Here is a 21,609-nt window from a genome sequence, read left to right on the forward strand (position 1 = left end):
GTGGAGAAACTCTGCTTATAGTGAGGCAAACACAGCTTAAGGTTGTGTTGCATATGGCAAATACAAAAACCCCAGTCACCTATATCCTGATCTAACAAACCTCTTACAGTCTGCTGGGTGTCCAAACCTTAACAGTACACCCACCACGACAGTGTCAGTCAGATGAAGGAGGCGATAGTAATGACCATAACCAGCAATGTGGGTGACAGCATCACCAACAGCAGATACATCAGGGTAATAGTAGATGAAGTTACTAATATCACAATTGAGAAAATGCTGTTCACATACCTGACAATTAAGCAGAGAGAGGAGCTGACACTGCAGAATGCATCAAGCAAAGATAAAAGGTATTATCAGGCTGTGTTGTAGCTGTGGCTCTGGTAGTTGGGCTAGGAAGTGATGGAGTGTGATGGTGGGTTAAAAGGTCGGAGTTGCAAAACAGCTGCGTCAGAATGACTGTCTCTACTTCATAAACATTCACTGTGGTGTGCACAGAATGACACTGGCTGCATATGTCACCTGTATTAATAACATCCACACATACAGCACGAATTCCCCCATTCTAACTCACCTATTTAATGAACTCCAAAACAAAATGGAGGAACACAAACTGTTGAGCCTAGAAAAACCACCCTTCTTAATCTTAATATAGCTAAATAACTATTACACTAAAATGTAAACCATTATAACTTATTTTTAAGTAGCCAAACATTAGGCCTACAGTTTAAAAACTAACTGGACAGCCTATCACTGATGGTGATGTACTCTATGTTCAACTGTTAAATTAATATTTATTCATACAATTGCATTTGGCTTTAGCAATATTGTTCATGCCAAAAAAGCATTTTTAGTGGAAAGGTAGAGAGAGGGGACCCGAGAGAGAGAGCCCCTCCTCCTCCTCCTCTCCCCACATCCTCCGTGTGTCTCTGTGAACTCTCTGTGAACTCAGGTGACTTTAATTGCTCTGGAGGAGTTACGCAGTTTTGGGCCAGTTTAGTAAATTTCACTAATTTAGTTTTTACCTTGATTTGGGGACACAAAGATGGATGATTATCCCGAAGATGTTGACACATGTTGGACGCGTTGGAGCCTTTAGCGACAACCTTCCGGTGATGTTTTTTTAAATACCCGTAATGGTCCCGCACTGCCGACTTGGTGCGTTTGTTTGGTGGATATAATTGAGTAACACTCCAGGTAAGCTGAGTACACAGTTTGACCACAGGCCACACACGCACATACACACACACAGGATGTGACTAGCGTTGCAACTCGCGACAGATTTTCCGCTTCTCCAACATCACGAGATACCGTAATTTATGAAATTCTTGCGGTTATCTTCCCACGTCATCTATAATTGCGGTTAATCGTAAAACCCGTTAATCCTGACATCCCTAATGCCAACTGGGTTGCTCTGGTATTGGAGTTGGAGGAAGAGGAAGTTGTGAGAGACTGACCGTAGGTTTTACAAGACCGCAATTGAGGTAGCATTACACTCATGCAGGTAGATGCTCAGAGCTTTTAAGTTTTGTGCATAGAGGACATCATGGAGGTAACCAAATCTATAAGAAAAATATTACCTTCAGAGCACATGGGCCTCATCGCTGACCTCAACAGGTTATTCAATGTATCTTGCTACCTGGGTGCTGACAGCACATTGAAGAGTATGGGCTTGGTGCTTTGCAGTGCGTCTGTGACCACTATGGGTCACAAAGGATGCAGCTGCTCCACTGGTGCAGAAGGAGTGCATGCTCCAGGTTTACCTCCCAGTGAAGTGAGTGCTTGCAGGATCGGGAAATCCCACGTTTAGAGAGTCTTGATGACTTCTGATCACTTCACAGGGAAAAATGTTCTCCAACTTCAGAACTCTGGCTGAAGTGGTTCTGGTAATTCCAGTCTCCAGTGTGGTAGCAGAGTGCAGGTTCAGCACCAAGAACAAAATTATGGGTGCCCATGACCCTGTTAGTTCACCAGTTGTCCTCCCTTGAACCACTTTTGGTAGGTACTGACCGTAGCATACTGACAAGACCCCACATGACCTGCTGTGAGAGATGCTCTGACACAGTTATCTAGCCATCATAATTTGGCCCTTGTCAAAGTCACTCAGATCTTTACACGTGCCCATTTACCCTGCTTCCAAAAAATCCACTTCAAGAACTGACTGTTGACTGCCTATCCCAACCCTTGCTAGGTGCCACTTTAACAAGATAATTAATGTTATGCACTTCACTTGTCAGTGGTTTTATGTTTTGGATAATCGATGTATGTTGAAAGACAAATAAAAACAATTTGTGTTTTTAGTAGGATATAAGGGTGTTCTTATCAAGCCAAACTTATTACAGTATATCAACTCTGAAAGATGAAAAGTCTGCAGTTCCAAAGGAAAAACAAACAACTTCTACTAGCAGTCCAGTAAAATGAACGTGAATGGAATTCATTATGATGTTTAAACCATCAAACACACACATTTAAAAAAACAGAAACATCTCTGTTCATGAACAGTGTTCTGCTTACTCAGGAAAATCCACAGTTAGATCATTTAAAACAAAACATGTATCTATTTGTATGTAGGTTTTACAAAAGTTATAGTATAAATGTGTATAGCTATTGTCCTCATTGAGTTACAACTAGATATAGCAACGGATCTGTAGCATTCTGTGTTTCTATGGTACTTCGACAGGATTATGACATATTCAGACCTGTCCACTGTGTTCTGTACTGTCATTTTTAGTTATTTTAAATGTAATGCCAAGATGGGGAGCGGTACGTTTTTTTTAAAACAGTTCTGTCATCATGTGAATGTAGTCAATAAACAAACTTATCTGGGAAGTTATAGATCGCAGTTAACATGTGGTCATGTTTCCTTAGTACAACACATAGTATGACTTCAGGTTGGCCAATCAGATGCGGTCTTGTCTCTTAAGTGTGAAGATATGATCAGTGCTGTTCTCATTTCACACGGCAAGTTGAACATGATGACATCTCCAGTGTTTGTTCTCTATCTCACATGTCTGTTTGTGGGGAAAATGGGTGAGTCTCTTTTCAAATATTTACTGATTACACTGAATTCTCTCACTTCAAATTAACTATAAAATTTAACTATACTTTGTCTCTCATTTCACTTCAGCTCAGATGACTGATCTGAAATCCTCCTCATCTGTTCATCAAGACAGTGGTTTTATATCAGCTAATGTTGGTGACAGCGTAACTTTGCAATGTTTCTATGAAGGTGATCTTGTTGCAGCACTTTACTGGTATAAACAAACTCTAGGACAGAAACTAAGGCAAATCTCCAACTTCTATAAGTTAAAAAAAAGTACCACTTTTCATGATGAATTCAAGGACAATTCACGCTTTGCATTGGATACTGAAAATGGTAAAAATCACTTGGTGATCTCAGATTTACGTATTTCAGACTCAGCTACTTACTACTGTGCAAGTAGCTATACATATAATTTAGAATTTAAGGAGGGAATAATTGTCAATGTAAAGGGTTCGGGTTTGAACATCCAAACTTTGGTGCATCAGTCGGCATCTGAGAGCATCCAGCCAGGAGGCTCTGTGACTCTGAACTGTACAGTACACACTGGGACCTGTGATGATGGAGAACACAGTGTTTACTGGTTCAAAAACTCTGAAGAATCTCATGCAGGACTCATTTACACACATGGAGGCAGAACTAATCAGTGTGAGAGGAACACCAACACACAAACACACACCTGTGTCTACAACTTGCCGATGAAGAGTCTGAATCTTTCTCATGCTGGGACCTACTACTGTGCTGTCGCCTCATGTGGACACATACTGTTTGGAAACGGGACCAAGCTGGATGTTGGCAGTAAGTAATTTTATAGCAGACGTTGTTACATCTGATAAAGACATAATTATTGGCTAATTGAACTTAACATCAAAATAGAGATAAATCTGAGAGTTGTGTAATATCTCATTATATGTGACTCTCTACAGATGAGGTAGACTCTCTTGTCTTGGTGTATTTCTTGAGTGGAGCTTTGGTGTTCACCACCATCCTCAGTGTTTTACTGGCTTTCTCAATGTACAAGATGAACAAAAGCAGCAGTGGCCGATTAACAGGTAGCTGTTTATATCTGACAGCATGTATTCACCGAACATACTGCAGCTATTGAGTGTAATAACATTTTTTTGTTTTTTACAATCAGAGTCTCAAGCGAGAAATTCAACTCTCTCCACAGGTGAAAAGGTGAATCCTTTTTAATATATTGATTTTTGACATTGTTTTAGAATAATATCTTGATATATATACTGATATAGACAGAAGGACCAAATCTGGAGTGAATGTGTGTACTACAGCGTAAAGCAGTAGACATGGACTAGGGCTGCAACTAACGATTATTTTGATAATCAATTATAATAATAATCGATGAATCGGATAAAAAAATATTTTTTTAATTTCCACCCCTTCATTCAAAAACAAAACATTATTTCAAATTGACATTGCAAAAAAGTGCTCAAACAACATGTTGCTGCTGGGACGTCCCTGAGTTGTTAAAGTAATATTAAATTATAAATAATAATTTAAACAAAACAACTAAATGTTAATGTCTGATAGCTTTAACAAAATAACGGCGGTTCAGTTATATTACTTATCGCAAACTATAACAAATTGGTAATAAAAAACCTATGTCACACAAATAGAGAACACTTATAAATCAAAATTACCCTCCAGCAGTGTCAACCAAGAATAAAGTCTAAACCAGTTCATCTTGATGGGATACAGACTGGTTTTATATTATTCTTAATGATTTCACACACAACCCCGAAAAAATGAAACTATATATTTACAGTATAAATTGTGGTTTATTTTTGTAATTACCAGTTTTACTTTTACCATCATTAGACTACCATACAAACTATGTGCTGCTCTCCTCATCTCCTGCTGCTGACTGTGAGATCTGAGCAGGTAGAAGCTGATAGTTCACTAACTATAACCAGGGAGCACACTGCAACAAGGTTAATGATCCACACAGTGACATTATATCATTGATATCGCCGCTTTTGCCGATACCGGCTCTGCGACTTGGCGAGTAATGCAGTAATCGCGCAACACAACGAATCGATAATGAAATTCGTTGCCAACACTTTTAATAATCGTTTTTTATAGATTTTATCGATTCGTTGTTGCAGCCCTAAACTGGACATGTTTCATTTTTACTTTGTGTAGAAGACATTAAATTGTAGTGTCTCTTTGGAGGTGTAACATGGATTTGGTTGTAAATTTGAAAGATATATGTTTTCTTTATAGCTTCTTAGATATCTTGTTTTGCTTTGGCAATTTTAGGAGTATTGGAGTATTAGTGTGATATTCATCTGTATAACTTTGTTTCTTGCAAATAAACTGTGTTTTATTTTTATTACATACTCTTTAAATATAATGATTTATGTGTCTTAACCAGTAAATGGTTTGATCTATACTGCAGAATGTATTTGTGGGTTTTTAGGATCAAAATTGTATTGGACTTGTTTGTTTAATCTGCATTGGATTTATTAGTTTGGCATGTTGATGTTTTTGTATTATGTGTACATTTTATGTTAATGATCAAATAAACATTTACATTTGGAAGGCTTTAACCATGAGACGATATGTATGTGTGTGTTCAATCCAGATATAGTTAGCCTGGCTAACACCAGACCTTCAAACTCATGTGAGGTTGAGGTAGGGTCTGACGAGGAGCCGGTCATTTCCTCGTATTTGAGGCGGGATCAACGAATGTCGATCAAATGCGTCTGTACGCTACTGGACAAACTTACAGCCAATCATATCAACGATAGACGATGACGTATTCAGAGCCTGTAGGGAGCAGCGTGACAACATCCTTTTTATGAAGGGAAAATCATGTAGCGCAAGTTTTTGTTTTCTATTTTCAAAGTGAACTTGCTTTCCAATTTATTTAGCACACAATCTACTGCTACTTCGAACGGTTGCTGCACCTCTGTGGCTGCCATGCTGGATGTAAAACAGAGTCGCTCTACGGTCGACATCGCCTTGAGCCCACCTCCCCGTTCTGTGATTGGTTCCCTATCTCAGGCGAAAATGTTGTCTTGCTGGCCATGCTAACTTTCTGAGCGAAGTAGAATCTCGCTGGAATAAGAGCATGGGTATACCCAGGCTAAAATATAGTTGTTCTGGGACTACAAAGCAAAGTGTCAGTGTTTTTATTCTGTGCTTATGGGTGCAATTTCTCAAGTAGCCACCAGTGGTGGTAGTCCAGAAATCTCATGACCATCATTGTACCTACTAAGCCCAGTCATGGTGTCACCATTTGTAACTCTACAATAGTGCTAAAACTACACAGATGCATTGGGGGAAAACATGGCTAACAACAGCAACACATTAATAAGTATGTTTAGGAAAAATATGGTTAATAAAGGCTAAATGAACCAAGTCAATATATTTTATATATATTTTGCACATGTTTTATATATTTACTTTATAAATATCTCATATTTACACTTTATTAATTTTTGTCACATTTTCTTGCACCCTTTATATTTATTATATCTTTATTCTTTTGTTTACATTTTTTTGTTTGTGTTAAATATATCTTTATCTTTGCTGGACAGGTACCACTAACATTTCACTACACATTGTTCTGTGTATAATTGTGTTTGATAATCATAGTCTATTTTCATACTTTTTTAAGATGTTCAAAATATATAGGCTAAAAACTTTTAAGTAAGAATTTTGGGTTTAGAGTAAAGTACCGAAAATGAAGTACCGTGGAGTACCAATATCAAACACCAGGTACCGATACCAGTATTCGTTCAAATGTGAAAGGTACCCAACCCTAGTCACATAAAGGTGTCTTCCAACAATCTGAAGCTCTTTTAGTTTTCAGTGTTACTGTTTGGGTAAAAGTAATATTGTCACGAGTGGTCACAAGGACCTGCCTCACCGTAGGTCATTGACTGAATTGTTTTAGCAGTGATGGAAATATCTAAAAGACATCTGTGATTTTAACAGATTAAACTGAGGGTGATCTCTTTTAACTTTATGTGATTCACACATCTGTCAGGTTGTTGGTGAGTGGGCGTTTTAATTAGCTATAATCCAGTATTGTCTCATCTTTGGTCTCACATGAATGACCTCTTTGTTTAGGTGGCTTTAGTCATTGCTACGTACAATTGAAATGAAGGAACTCAACCTGTTGAGCCTAAAACAACCAGCAGACGCAACAACTGCTTCCCACGCATATCAGTGAGCCTTGGGTGCTCATGACCCTGTTGTCAGTTCACCAGTTGTCTGTCATTCGACCACTTTTGATAGGTACTGATCCCTGCATTCAAAGAAGACCCACAAGATCTGCTGTTTTGGGGATATCTTGACCCAATTATATAGCCATCACAATTTGGCCCTTGTCAAAGTTCAGATCCTTATATTGCCCATTTTTTCCTGCTTACAACACATCAACTTCAAGAACTCACTGTTCAATTGCTACCTAATATATCCCATCCCTTGATAGTTGTGACTTTAACAATATAATCAAAGTTATTCATTTCACCTGTCAGTAGCTTTATTAAGCCAAACGTATTATATCAACTCTGAAAGATGCACAGCCTGCAGCTCCAAAGAAAAAAAAACACAAAAAAAACTGTGTGTGTTTTAAATATACTGCCAAGATGGGGAGCTGTTACTTTTTTAAAATATTTCTGTCATTATGTGAATATAGTCAAGAAAAAAACTCATAAGCAAAGTCATGGATCGCAGATAACATGTGGTCATGTTTCCTTAGTAGAACATGTAGTATGACTTCAGGCTGGCCAATCAAATGCAGTCTTGTCTCTTAAGTGTGAAGAAAAGATCAGTGCTGTTTTCATTTCACACAGCAAGTTGAACACGATGACATCTCCAGTGTTTGTTCTCTATCTCATATGTCTGTTCGTGTGGAAAATGGGTGAGTTGCATATTTGTGATTCTAACTTTTATCTGTGAGAGTAGTTGCTTTTCAAGAATGTACTGACTACCCTGAATTGTTTCTCTTTCAATTAACTATACATTTTAACTATACATCGTCTCTCATTTCACTTTAGCTCAGCTGACTGATCTGAAATCCTCCTCATCTGTTCATCAAGACAGTGGTTTTATATCAGCTAATGTTGGTGGCAGAGTAACTTTGCAATGTTCTGACACACGTAATATTGTGGCAGAGCTTTACTGGTATAAGCAAACTCTGGGACAGAAACCAATGCTCATCTCCTTCTTCTATAAGTATGACATAAATTGCACTTTTTATAATGAATTCAAGAACAATTCACGCTTCACACTGGACTCTGGAAACAGTAAAAATCACTTGACAATCACACATTTGCAGATTTCAGACTCAGCTACTTACTACTGTGTTAGTTCTTATTTCAAAACTTTAGTATTTTTGGAGGTCATTACTCTCAATGTAAAGGGTTCAGGTGTGAACATCCAAGCTTTGGTCAATCAATCGGCATCTGAGAGCATCCAGCCAGGAGGCTCTGTGACTCTGAACTGTACAGTACACACTGGGACCTGTGATGATGGAGAACACAGTGTTTACTGGTTCAAAAACTCTGAAGAATCTCATCCAGGACTCATTTACACACATGGAGGCAGGAATGATCAGTGTAAGAGGAACACTGACACACAAACAAACACCTGTGTCTACAACTTGCCGATGAAGAGTCTGAATCTTTCTCATGCTGGAACCTACTACTGTGTTGTCGCCTCATGTGGACACATACTGTTTGGAAACGGGACCCAGTTGGAAGTTGGCAGTAAGTAACTTTCTGTCAGAGGTTGTTTCATCTGATAAAGACATGATTACTCCCTGATTGAACTTAACATCAAAATAGAGATAAATCTAAGAGTTGTGTAATATCTCATTATATGTGACTCTCTGCAGATGAGGTAAACTCTCTTGTCTTGGTGTATTTCTTGAGTGGAGCTTTGGCGTTCAGCACCATCCTCAGTGTTTTACTGGCTTTCTCACTGTACAAAATGAAGAGAAACAGCTTCCATTCTACAGGTAAATGTTTATATCTGCTGTAAATTGTATATGTTATATAATAAGTTTCTATTCAATGAAGATGAATTTTGAAAAAATGACTACCTCTGTTTTCACAACCAGAGTCTCAAGCAACATGTTCAGCTCCCTCTGAGATAAATAACGAGGTAAAACTTAATTTTAAGGGTTGAATTAGTATTTAAATCATGTTTTTACACAACCATCTTTTATTGGAGTTTTTTGGACATTATATTGATGTCTATATTGTTATCAACTTTTACATATTTTGTTAGCAGGGTCACCGAGACGCAGACAACCTGCATTATGCTGCTTTAAGTGTGAAGCTGCCCAACAGATCAAGAAGAGCGAAGAACAACTCCAACAATGAATGTGTGTACTCCAGTGTAAAGTAGTAGAATTACATGTTACATTTATGCTTTTTAAGTACGATTTTTTTTCCTTTTTGATTTCAAAGTATAATGTAGTTTTAGAAGTTGTACTTGAGATAAAGATCTGTGTATATCTTCTTTGTAGTATACAGTCCAGAAATAAGATCTCTTTTTAGATAAGGTTAGTTAATGTGCAGTTATCAAATGTTGCTTTGTTGCTTTTGTCTTTGTGGTTTTGTATAAAACATGTATAAAGACACACATTTTAATATATGTGAATACATTTAATTTGAACTAGTTCATGTATAGTATCATTGGCTTTGTCTTGAACTTGATTTTTTTTACATGTAATATTTAGTTTTAACATACATTTTATCTCATTAATGATCAAATAATACTTGATATATGTCTATTATTGAACACTTTGACCTTCAGATATTAAGTGTGGGTGTTAGTTCAGTACCTTATAGCATTACATTCATGTAAATCAGAAAAAAAAAACATGTCCACCAAGTTAAGTGCAGTACTGCCATCAGGGAATACTGTTGTGATGCTAGGGTGTACTTGGTCTGCAATAATAAACCATAATTAAATATATTAAACATGTGGTACATGTCAAAGTAAAATCCACATGAATGTCATGCTCAGAGCATCACAACATGCACACACACCTGGCTGTCCACATGGTGTAAAAGAAAATGTGATGGAGGAAAGGTGGCAACATGTTCTAGGCGAAAAAATGTGACATCTGCAGAAAAGCTAATATGAGTAACAGATTTGTCTGAGAGTGCGTGACGAATCAGAAATCAGCACTGAATGATCACAAAAGCAGCCATAGCCACATCGAAGCTTCAAAGGTGGTCAATCAAAGCATGGCAATGGTAAAGCATGTGGAGTAATCACAGGCTTCCTATAACAAGGTATCAAAAACAAAACTTAAAGTTGTGTTGCATAAGGCAAATACAAACACCCCAGTCACCTATATCCTAACCTAATAAACCTCTTTCAGTATGCTTGGTGTCCAAACCTTAACACTGCACACGTGTACACCCACCACGACAGTCAGATGAAGGAGGCGATAATAATGACCATAACCAGCACTGTGGATGACAGCATCACCAACAGCAGATACATCAGGGTAATAGTAGATGAAACTACTAATATCACAGTTGAGAACATGCTGATCACATACAGTACCTGACACATGAGCAGAGAGGGGAACCTGAAAGTGTGTTCATTGGAAATCATGTAATACACTCTGACACTGCAGAATACATCACAGTAAAAATAAATGATGTGTTATCAGGCTGTGGTGTAGCTGTGGCTCTGGTAGTTGGGCTGGGAAGTGATGAAGTGTGATGATGGGTTAAAAGGTCGGAGTTGTAAAACAGTTGAATCAGAATGATAAAAATTCACTGTGGTGTGCACAGAACTGCACTTGCTGCCCGCGATGCCTCCAAGGCTGTTAATGAAATAAGTGCATGTGTCACCACGATTAATAAAATATATGCATACACCAAGAATTCCCCCCTTCTAACACACACATTAAATTAACTCCAAAACGAAATGGAGGAACACAACCTGTTGAACCTAAAACGACCACCGGCTACTTGTTGGCTGTCACTGGAGAGGGAAGTTAAGGACATACGTGACAACAGGGTTGCTATGGTGTTGGAGTTGGAGGCAGAGGAAGCTGCAAGAGACTGCCTGGTAGCTAAGGGCAAGCTAAGGGTATTAGAAGGCACCTCCAAACATACACATTCCCTGCCTTAACCCTGCCTTTCAATGAAGTCTTGGCCGTAGTGAATTGCGTGAACTTCCAGTTCCAAAAAGAGGAAGATGACATCTCCTACATCCAACCTGTCATGAATATGAACCTTGCTAGCCTAGAGGACTTGATGAATGAGCCAGGTGAAACAGAAACTAAATTCAATGAGGTTTTACAAGACAGCAAGTACTGTGGCATTGTGCTTATGCAGGCACACATGCAGAGATTTTCAGTTTTGAGGACAGCACAGAGTACATCACGGAGGTAACCAAATCTATCAGAAAATAATTCCCTTCAGAGCATGTGGGTCTTATGGCTGACCTCGACGGTGTACTCAATGCATCTCCCTATCTGTGTCATGACAGTGCATTGAGGAGCTATGGGCTGGATGCTTAAGAGCGCGAATGTGACCACTACAGGTCACAGAATGGTGCAGCTATGCCACTGGTGAAAAAGAACACATGCTGCAGGATTACCTCCCAGTTAAGTGAGTGGTTGCAGGATCAGGAAATCCCATGTTCAGAGAGTCCTGCAGACTTCTGATCACTTCCCTGGAAGAAATGTTCCCTGACTTCAAAACTTTACCTGAAGTGGTAACGGTAATTCCAGTCTCCAGTGTGGCAGGCAGTCATGACAAGTCATCTGTCTGAGGCAGACGCAAAATCTGGTGAAAATTGACTCTGCAGCAGTCTCAATTAGTTTGATTACGCACCCAGTGAGCACCCAGTTTACATCCATGCAGACCAGGAGGAAGGTTTGAGTTCAGGCTCCGCTACAGAAAGTCAGTATAGTTTCATTCAGTTCATTTTTGTAATATTACTTTATTCATATTTCCCTGTTCAGGCACAATGGCCGCAGAATTTTAGTGGCCTCCACTGTCACTGCCTATCTAGCCATCATAATTTGGCCCTTGTCAAAGTTACTCAGATCCTTACATTTGCCCAATTTTTCTGCTTCAACTTCAAGAACTGACTGTTCACTGCCTAATATATCCTAACCCTTGTTAGTTGCCATTTTAACAAGATAATTCAAGTTATTCACTTCACCTGTCTGTGTTTTTAATGTTTTGGTTAATCTATGTGTCGAAGAAAAATAAAAATAACTTTTTTAGCAGGACATAAGGGTGTCCTAATCAAGCCAAACCAATTACATGAATTCTAATTCTTCAGTAAATTGGAAGTGAATGGAAATGATTATGCTGTTAAAAGCATTAAACAAACACATTAGAAAAACAGAAACACCCCTGTTCAGAAACAGTGTTCTGTTTACTCAGGTCAATCCATAGTTAGATCATTTAAAACAAGGCATATAGTTATTTCTATGTGGGTTCTATAACTGTTTGTATCTGTTGTCCTCATCTGTACCATGCTGTGTTTTGAATGTACTTCAACAAGTGTTTAACAAATATTCAAACCTGTCCACTACGTTCACCTACATAGTTGTACTGCATATTAATTTTTTGGTGATTTTAAATTTAATGCCAAGATGGTGAACTTTTGTTTTTTTTAATATTTCTGTAATCATGTGAATATAGTCAAGAAACAAACTTCTAGGCAAAGTTATAGATCACAGACAACATGTGGTCATGTTTCCTTAGTATAATGTGCAGTATGACTTCAGGCTGGCCAATCAAATGCAGTCTTGTCTTTTAAGTGTGAAAAAAATATCAGTCCTGTTCTCATTTGACACAGCAAGTTGAACACGATGACATCTCAAGTGCTTGTTCTCTATCTCACATGTCTGTTCATGGGGAAAATGGGTGAGTTGCATGTTTGTGATTCCAACTATTATCTGTTAGAGTAGTTGCTTTTCAAATATTTACTGATTACACAGAATTCTATCAGATTCTATCTGCTTTGTCTCTTATTTCACTTTAGCTCAGGCAACTGACCCGAAATCCTCCTCATCTGTTCATCAAGACAGTGGTTTTATATCAGTTAATGTTGGTGAAGAGACAACTCTGCAATGTTTCTATGAAGGAGATCTTGTTGCAAGACTTTACTGGTATAAACAAACTCTAGGACAGAAACTAAAGCTAATCTCAACCTTTTATAAGTATGAAAAAAGTGGCACTTTTCATGATGAATTCAACGACAATTCACGCTTTGCATTGGATACTGAAAATGGTAAAAATCACTTGGTGATCTCAGATTTACGCATTTCAGACTCAGGTACTTACTACTGCGCAAGTAGCTATACATATAATTTAGAATTTGAGGAGGGAATGATTGTCAGTGTAAAGGGTTCAGGTTTGAATATCCAAGCTTTGGTCCATCAGTCGGCATCTGAGAGCATCCAGCCAGAAGGCTCTGTGACTCTGAACTGTACAGTACACACTGGGACCTGTGATGATGGAGAACACAGTGTTTACTGGTTCAAAAACTCTGAAGAATCTCATCCAGGACTCATTTACACACATGGAGGCAGAAGTGATCAGTGTGAGATGAACAACAACACACAAACACACACCTGTGTCTACAACTTGCCGATGAAGAGTCTGAATCTTTCTCATACTGGGACCTACTACTGTGCTGTCGCCTCATGTGGACAGATACTGTTTGGAGACGGGACCAAGTTGGACGTTGCCAGTAAGTAATTTTTTACCAGACAGATTTAACTTCAAAAAAGAGACAAATTAGAGAGCTGTGTTGTATCTCATTATATCTGTCTCTACAGATGAGGTAGACTCTCTTGTCTTGGTGTATTTCTTGAGTGGAGCTTTGGCGTTCACCATCATCCTCAGTGTTTTACTGGCTTTCTCAATGTACAAGATGAAGAGAAAAAGCCAATCTACAGGTAACTTTTTATATCTGACAGCTTGTATTCACTGAATATGGATTTTAAATAAAATTACTTTCTCTGTTTTCACAACCAGAGTCTCAAGCAACATTTTCAGCTCCCTCTGCGACAAATGGCGAGGTAAAATGTAATTTTAATGGTTGAATTAATATTTAAATACATTTTTTACTCAACTAGTTATTATCAGGTATATTTTGGACATTGTCTTGATGTTTGTCAAGATCCATATTATTATCAACTTTTACATATTTTGTTAGCAGGGTCAACAAGACACAGACAACCTGCATTATGCTGCTTTAAGTGTGAAGCTGCCCAACAGAACAAGAAGAGCGAAGAACAACTCCAACAATGAATGTGTGTACTCCAGTGTAAAGTAGTAGAATTACATGTTACATTTCTACTTTTTTAAAAGATTCTTTCATTTGGATTTTCAAAGTATAATGTTGATCTTGAGTAAAAGCATCTTTTTATAGCTTTCTTGTGTTCTGCAGTCAAATGATAAGATCTCTTTTACTAATCTCACGATTAGTTAATGTGCTCATTTAGCAAATGTCTCTTTGTTGCTTTTGTCTTTGTGGTTTTAAGCAGAATTTTTCATAGCACCAAAAATCATGTATTTAATGTACTCAAAGAATTTCTAATATATCTGAATAAATCTAATTTGTACTGGTGTTTGTATTGCATTAACCCAAATGAATTGATGCTGCACAAGTAACTCATGGGCTTTGTCATGGACTTGATTATTTTACATGTAATGTTTTGTTACCATATAAGTGTTTATATATATATTATATAATTAATGATCAAATAATTAATAATATATATTTATTATGGTACACTTTGACCTTGAGATATTATGAGTCGGTGTGAGTTCAGTACCTGGCAGCGTTGACTGCAGCTTCATCATAAAATCTCTGCTGGTGTTATCATGTTAATCAGAAAAAAACATGTGATCAAGTCAGTTTAAATATACACAGTACTGCCATCAGGGAATACTGTTGTCATGACAGGGTGTACTTGGTCTGCAATAATGTTTCGGCATGTGGTACAAGTTAAAGTAACATCCACATGAATGCCATGCTCAGAGCATCACAAATGATGCACACAGACGTAGCTGTCCAAATAAATAAAATGTGAATCATCAGACCAGGCCTCTTTCTTCCATTGCTCCATGTTTCAGTTTGACACCTGTCTATCATAGACAGCATGAACTTTTTCAGCAATTTGTGCAACAGTAGTTCTTATGAGGGATTTGACCAGATGGGCTAGTCGTCATTTCCTATCAGAGGTCGCGTTAACTGAATATTTTCCATCATTGACTGAATTTTTTTTAGCAGTGACAGAAAAATCTAAAGGCTGTTACACTGAGGGTGATCCATTGTAACTTTAAGTAATTCACACTCCTGTCCAGTTGGTGGTAAGTGGGCATATTAATTAGCTATTAATTAGTATTGTCTCAGTTTTGGTCTCCCTTGCTGGATCTCTTTGTCTAGGTGGCTTTAGTCATTGCTACACAGAATTGCAAAAATGTCAAGAAAGCTGAGTGTCAAAAGTTTCTTCAAAAGGCCAAATAGTTGTGATGTTGTTGATAAAAGAGGTGAAAAAAGAAGGACTGATGTGGTGGAGGATGAAGGACAAATAACTGATGATGTTTATCAGCCAGCTGCAGCTAATGTTACGGGCAAGCAAGTGGCAGCAAGGAAGTAAGGAGGGAGTCCTGGGTTCAGTGAGAGGGAAGGTAGCAAAAAGTTCTTTGACATCTGAGTAACAGATGTGTCCGCAGGTGCCTGACGATGCAGAAATCAGCACTGAATGATCACAAAAGTAGCCATAGAAAAACTGCAGCTTCACAGGTGGTCAACCAAAACATGGCAATGGTAAAGCATGTGGAGAAACTCTACTTATAGCATGCATTAAAAACAAAGCTTAAGGTTGTGTTACATATGGCAAACACAAATACCCCAGTCACCTATATCCTGATCTAACAAACCTCTTTCAGTCTGCCGGGTGTTCAAACCTGAACACATCATGACACTGTCAGTCAGATGAAGGAGGTGATAGCAATGACGATAACCAGCACTGTAGATGACCGCATCTCCAAAAGTAGATATGTCAGGGTAATAGTAGATGAAACTACTATTATTATAGTTGAGAACAACTAGCTTACTTACAGCTAACTGTCCCTACTTCATAAACATTCACTGAGGTGTGCATAGACCAGCACTGGCTGCCTGTGATGCCTCCAAGGCTGTATGTGAAATAAATGCAGGTCACATCTATTAATAAAATATACACATACAGCAAGAAATCCCCCCTTCTAACACACCAATTAAATGAACTGCAAAATGAAATGGAGGGTAACAACATGTTGAGCCTAAAACAACCACCGACTATGTTTTGGCCGTAGCTACCATTGAGGACACCGAGGTCATGTCCTCTGTATTTTTTTCATGAAGTTTTGTTTTGTTGTTAAGTGAAAATTGCTGAGGAGACAATTATCCTTGCATCAACGGACCGTCACGTGACACGCACTTGCAGATACCGCTGCCATGTCAAAACGAAAGTAGTCGGCTATAAAGCCAGCAGCGGAGTGAGGCCTTGAAGTCCACCGGGAATTTTTTCACCGGCCCCAGTGTTATGTCCCAACTGGTTTCCAATTTAACTGGTTTCTAACCCTTCCAGAAAAAATATTCACTACAGTAGATGTGAACTGCGACTTGAAAATCGCCAGAAATATGTTGTCTACATTTGTGAATTGGACATGACCCGATTTTGCAAACTGTTCATTCACTGGACGAACCCTTTTCTCCCAGCAGGCCGTGCTCCATTCCACATTTTAAGAACAAACAAAGAAAATAATATATTTCAGTTATCATTTTTAAATATACAACCATGGAAGTTGTAGAATACTGAAATAGGAGTTGATTTAAGTTGCAAAATTGGAAGTGATAAGAAAGAACTGCACCACAAGAGTGAGCATGACTGAGAAATGCACAGCAAGAAAGCGAAATAAATACATCATGGATTTCTACAACCTGATATATAAGTTGTGGTTTTCTTTTTGACCTCGGTATTTGAAAAATCCTGGCTACGGCTTTGTCTGCTAGGTAAACGTTGGTACTATTAACGTTACTAGCCAACGTTGGCTGGCGAAAATATGGCGGACTTTCCAAAAGCGATTTGACACTAAATACAGTATGGTTGTAAAAGAACATGATTTTTCTATTAACTTAACCCATGTGAAAACGAGTAACGTTACACATCTCCCACATCTAGAAAGGAGTTAGTCTGTCTGTGTGTTTTTCGCTTGTTCTTGACATTCCCATCCCTAAGGTCAGAATTTGAATTTGATTTAGTGTTGGCGAGAGACTTGAAACTTGACTTGGACTTGCAAAAAATTACTTGAGAACACCTCTGGAGTTGCACAGTTGGTATACACATTCAAAAGACCGAAAAGGTGTGCGTTATCGAATGTAGTGGGCCGGTCTGGTCCAAAATGCCAGGGCCGATTTTTTGTCCCAGTCCGCCCCTGCTATCACTGGAAAGGGAAGTTTAGGGTATACCTGCCAAGTGGGTTGCTCTGGAATTGGAGTTGGAGGAAGAGGAAACTGTGAGAGACTGCCTGTTAGGTGAGGGTATTAGAAGTTTTGTGCACAGAGTACATTGCAGAGGTAACCAAATTGATTAGAATAAGATTACCTTGGGAGCATTTGGACCTCAACACTGACCTCGAAAGTACACTCAATGCATCTTGCTACCTGGGTGCTGACAGCACATTGAAGAGCATGGGCTGGATGCTTTGCAGTATGTCTGTGACCACTATGGGTGGGTGCAGCTGTGCCACTAGAGAAGAAGGAACACATGCTGCAGGATTACCTCCTAGTGAAGGGAATGCTTGCAGGATCAGGGAATCTCATGTTCAGAGAGTCTTGATGACTTCTGGTCACTTCCCCGGCAGAAATGTTCCCAAACTTGCTGAAGTGGTGCTGGTAATTCCAGTCTCCAGTGTGGCAGCAGATTGCAGGTTCAGCCTTCAGAGCAAAAATTATGGGTGGCCATGACCTTGTTAGTTCACCAGTTGTCCTCCCTTGAACTACTTTTGGTAGGTACTGACCACTGCATATTGACAAGACCCATGCTCCGACCCAGTTATCTAGCCATCATAATGTGGCCCTTATCAAAGTCACTCAGATCCTTATAATTGCCCATTTTTCCTGCTTCCAACACCTAAACTCCAAGAACTGACTGTTCACTGCCTTATATATCCCAAACCTTGATAGGTGCGAGTTGAATGAGATAATTGATATTATTCATTTCACCTGACTGTGTCTTTAATGTTTTGGTTAATCAATGTATGTCGAAAGAAAAATATACTTATTATATCAACTCTGAAAAATGAAAAGCCTGTAGTTCCAAAAGAAAACAAGTCATATGCCAGTCTAGTAAAATGCAGGTGAAGGGAATTCATAATGAAGTTTAAAGCATCAAACAAACACATTAGAAAAACAGAAACATCTCTGTTCAGAAACACTTTTCTGCTTACATTGGATAATCTAGTTAGATCATTTAAAACGAGGCATATAGCTATTTCTATGTGGGTTCTATAACTGTTATTTACAGTAAAGATGTGTATCTGTTGTCCTCATGAAGTTACAACTAAGTTTAGCAACAAATCTGCTCCATGCTGTGTTTCGAATGCCCTTCAACAGGCATTTCACAAATATTCAAACCTGTCCACTGTGCTCTGACACGTATATACTGGATATGTAATTTTTAAAAAATTTTAAATATACTGCCAAGATGGAGAGCTGTTTTTTTTTAATATTTCTGTAATCATGTGAATATAGACAAGAAACAAACTTCTAAGCAAAGTTATAGATCACTGATAACATGTGGTCACGTTTCCTTAGTTGAACATGCAGTATGACTTCAGGCTGGCCAATCAAATGCAGTCTTGTCTCTTAAGTGTGAAGAAAAGATCAGTGCTGTTCTCATTTGACACGGCAAGTTGAACACGATGACATCTCCAGTGCTTGTTCTCTATCTCACATGTCTGTTCGTGGGGAAAATGGGTGAGTTGCATGTTTGTGATTCCAAACTTTTATCTGTTACTGACTACACAGAATTCTATCAGATCCTAATAACTATACATTTGCTTTGTCTCTTATTTCACTTAAGCTCAGGCGACTGACTGAGTTATATTGCAATTAATTAACTATAAATTTGCATTGTCTATTCTTTCATTTCAGCTCATCTGACTGATCTGAAATCCTCCTCATCTGTTCATCAAGACAGTGGTTTTATATCAGCTAATGTTGGTGACAGCGTAACTTTGCAATGTTTCTATGAAGGTGATCTTGTTGCAGCACTTTACTGGTATAAACAAACTCTAGGACAGAAACTAAGGCAAATCTCCAACTTCTATAAGTTAAAAAAAAGTACCACTTTTCATGATGAATTCAAGGACAATTCACGCTTTGCATTGGATACTGAAAATGGTAAAAATCACTTGGTGATCTCAGATTTACGTATTTCAGACTCAGCTACTTACTACTGTGCAAGTAGCTATACATATAATTTAGAATTTAAGGAGGGAATAATTGTCAGTGTAAAGGGTTCAGGTTTGAACATCCAAACTTTGGTGCATCAGTCGGCATCTGAGAGCATCCAGCCAGGAGGCTCTGTGACTCTGAACTGTACAGTACACACTGGGACCTGTGATGATGGAGAACACAGTGTTTACTGGTTCAAAAACTCTGAAGAATCTCATCCAGGACTCATTTACACACATGGAGGCAGGAATGATCAGTGTGAGAGGAACACCAACACACAAACACACACCTGTGTCTACAACTTACCGATGAAGAGTCTGAATCTTTCTCATGCTGGGACCTACTACTGTGCTGTCGCCTCATGTGGACAGATACTGTTTGGAAACGGGATCAAGCTGGATGTTGGCAGTAAGTAATTTTATAGCAGACGTTGTTACAGCTGATAAAGACATAACTATTGGCTAATTGAATCAAAATAGAGATAAATCTGAGGGTTGTGTAATACCTCATTATATGTGACTCTCTGCAGATGAGGTAGACTCTCTTGTCTTGGTGTATTTCTTGAGTGGAGCTTTGGCGTTCACCACCATCCTCAGTGTTTTACTGGCTTTCTCAATGTACAAGATGAAGAGAAACAGCCAATCTACAGGTTACGGTTTATATCTGACAGTTTATATTCACTGAGCATGGATTTTAAATGCAATAAAACTTTCTTTGTTTTCACAACCAGACTCTGAAGCAACACTTTCAGCTCTCTCTGTGACAAATGGCGAGGTAAAACGTACTTTTAATGGTTAAATTAATATCTAAACACATTTTTTGTACAACTATTTATGATTGTGAATTTATTATTATATTATTGCATATTTTGTTAGCAGGGTCACCAAGACACAGACAACCTGCATTATGCTGCTTTAAGTGTGAAGCTGCCCAACAGATCAAGAAGAGTGAAGAACAACTCCAACAATGAATGTGTGTACTCCAGTGTAAAGTAGTAGAATTACATGTTAAATTTCTGCTTTTAAGTTAGATTTGTTTTATTTTTTATTTTCAAAGCATAATGTAGTTTTGATCTTGAGATAAATATCTTTTCTATATCGTTGTGGTCTGCAATTATAATATAAGATCTCTTTTTACATGGTGTTTAGTTCATGTGCACATTTAACAAACATCTCTTTGTTGCTTTTGTCTTTGTGGTCTTTAGCAGAATTTTATTATTGTACAAAAAACATGTATTTAACATGCTGAGACAATTTTTAATATATGTGAATAAATCTAATCCGCTCAATTAATTGATGCTACACAAGTGACTCCTGGCTTTGTCTTGGACTTTAATATTTTACATGTAATATTTTGTAACGATATAAGTGCTTTCATACGTACATTTTATATAATTCATGATCAAGTAATAAATAATATATGTTTATTATGTAACACTTTGACCTTGAGATATTATGTGTGGGTGTGAGTTCAGTACCTTGTAGTATTATGTGTTCAGCTCTGATGCACACATGTCCATTGTAGTTGCTTTCAGCAGTGGACAGGGGTCAGTGTGGGAACTCTGACTGGTCTGGGGCTATGCAGCCCCATACACCGCACATTGTGATGCACAGTGTGTTCTGAAACCTCTCTATCATAGACAGAATGAACTTTTTGTGCAACAGTACTTCTGAGGGATCTGACCAGATGGGCTCGTCTTCACTTTCCACCAGAGATTGCATTAACCGAATACTTTCCATCATTTTCAGAATTCTTTTAGCAGTGATTGAAAAATCTAAAGACCTTTAGACTGAGGGTATATGTTGTATCTTTAAGTGATTCACACCCCTGTCCACAGTTAGTGGTTAGTGGGCGTGGGCTTTGGTTTCACATGCCTGACCTTTTTGCCTAGATTGGTTTAGACAGTGCTACATACATTTTCAAAAATGTCACGAAAGCTACGTGTCAAAAGTTTCTTCAATGGCCAAATAGTTGTGATTTTGTTGATAAAAGAGATGAAAAAATAAGGACTGATGTGGTGGAGGATGTAGGACAAACAGCTAATGCAGCAAGGGAGTCAGATGGCAAAATGTTCTGTGACATCTGAGTAGGCTAAC

General features: G+C 38.3%; 4 protein-coding genes across 4 annotated transcripts; all 4 read left to right on the top strand.

Annotated features, from left to right (window-relative positions):
- Positions 1-2,969: 2,969 nt before the first annotated feature.
- On the top strand, positions 2,970-4,142 carry LOC134006243 (uncharacterized). The gene is made up of 3 exons (XM_062445331.1): positions 2,970-3,027; positions 3,125-3,835; positions 3,964-4,142. The coding sequence occupies exons 1-3, from the start codon at positions 2,970-2,972 to the stop codon at positions 4,140-4,142; spliced, it is 948 nt and encodes a 315-aa protein (XP_062301315.1).
- A 3,731-nt stretch (positions 4,143-7,873) lies between these two features.
- LOC134005864 (uncharacterized) lies at positions 7,874-9,418 on the top strand. The gene is made up of 5 exons (XM_062444885.1): positions 7,874-7,928; positions 8,065-8,775; positions 8,904-9,026; positions 9,129-9,172; positions 9,302-9,418. Exons 1-5 carry the CDS (start codon positions 7,874-7,876, stop codon positions 9,416-9,418), a joined length of 1,050 nt encoding a protein of 349 aa, XP_062300869.1.
- Positions 9,419-12,866: 3,448 nt separating this feature from the next.
- LOC134005791 (uncharacterized) lies at positions 12,867-14,338 on the top strand. Its single transcript, XM_062444786.1, has 5 exons — positions 12,867-12,921; positions 13,040-13,750; positions 13,839-13,958; positions 14,038-14,081; positions 14,222-14,338. Exons 1-5 carry the CDS (start codon positions 12,867-12,869, stop codon positions 14,336-14,338), a joined length of 1,047 nt encoding a protein of 348 aa, XP_062300770.1.
- Positions 14,339-18,824: 4,486 nt separating this feature from the next.
- LOC134005821 (uncharacterized) lies at positions 18,825-20,508 on the top strand. The gene is made up of 5 exons (XM_062444829.1): positions 18,825-19,033; positions 19,211-19,921; positions 20,043-20,162; positions 20,244-20,287; positions 20,392-20,508. Exons 1-5 carry the CDS (start codon positions 18,979-18,981, stop codon positions 20,506-20,508), a joined length of 1,047 nt encoding a protein of 348 aa, XP_062300813.1. The 5' UTR covers positions 18,825-18,978.
- Positions 20,509-21,609: the final 1,101 nt, after the last annotated feature.

Source organism: Scomber scombrus, chromosome 23 (genome assembly GCF_963691925.1).
Source record: "Scomber scombrus chromosome 23, fScoSco1.1, whole genome shotgun sequence".
NCBI lineage: Eukaryota > Metazoa > Chordata > Actinopteri > Scombriformes > Scombridae > Scomber > Scomber scombrus.

Excerpts from the sequence above, each read along its gene's own strand:
- LOC134006243 (XM_062445331.1), top strand. The coding sequence starts at position 2,970 with ATGATGACATCTCCAGTGTTTGTTCTCTATCTCACATGTCTGTTTGTG. Across the intron at positions 3,028-3,124 it reads TCTGTTTGTGGGGAAAATGG|CTCAGATGACTGATCTGAAA; the intron begins GTGAGTCTCTTT and ends ATTTCACTTCAG. Across the intron at positions 3,836-3,963 it reads GACCAAGCTGGATGTTGGCA|ATGAGGTAGACTCTCTTGTC; the intron begins GTAAGTAATTTT and ends GACTCTCTACAG.
- LOC134005864 (XM_062444885.1), top strand. The coding sequence starts at position 7,874 with ATGACATCTCCAGTGTTTGTTCTCTATCTCATATGTCTGTTCGTGTGG. Across the intron at positions 8,776-8,903 it reads GACCCAGTTGGAAGTTGGCA|ATGAGGTAAACTCTCTTGTC; the intron begins GTAAGTAACTTT and ends GACTCTCTGCAG. Across the intron at positions 9,027-9,128 it reads AAACAGCTTCCATTCTACAG|AGTCTCAAGCAACATGTTCA; the intron begins GTAAATGTTTAT and ends TTTCACAACCAG.
- LOC134005791 (XM_062444786.1), top strand. The coding sequence starts at position 12,867 with ATGACATCTCAAGTGCTTGTTCTCTATCTCACATGTCTGTTCATGGGG. Across the intron at positions 13,959-14,037 it reads GAGAAAAAGCCAATCTACAG|AGTCTCAAGCAACATTTTCA; the intron begins GTAACTTTTTAT and ends TTTCACAACCAG. Across the intron at positions 14,082-14,221 it reads CCTCTGCGACAAATGGCGAG|GGTCAACAAGACACAGACAA; the intron begins GTAAAATGTAAT and ends TTTTGTTAGCAG.
- LOC134005821 (XM_062444829.1), top strand. The coding sequence starts at position 18,979 with ATGACATCTCCAGTGCTTGTTCTCTATCTCACATGTCTGTTCGTGGGG. Across the intron at positions 19,922-20,042 it reads GATCAAGCTGGATGTTGGCA|ATGAGGTAGACTCTCTTGTC; the intron begins GTAAGTAATTTT and ends GACTCTCTGCAG. Across the intron at positions 20,288-20,391 it reads TCTCTGTGACAAATGGCGAG|GGTCACCAAGACACAGACAA; the intron begins GTAAAACGTACT and ends TTTTGTTAGCAG.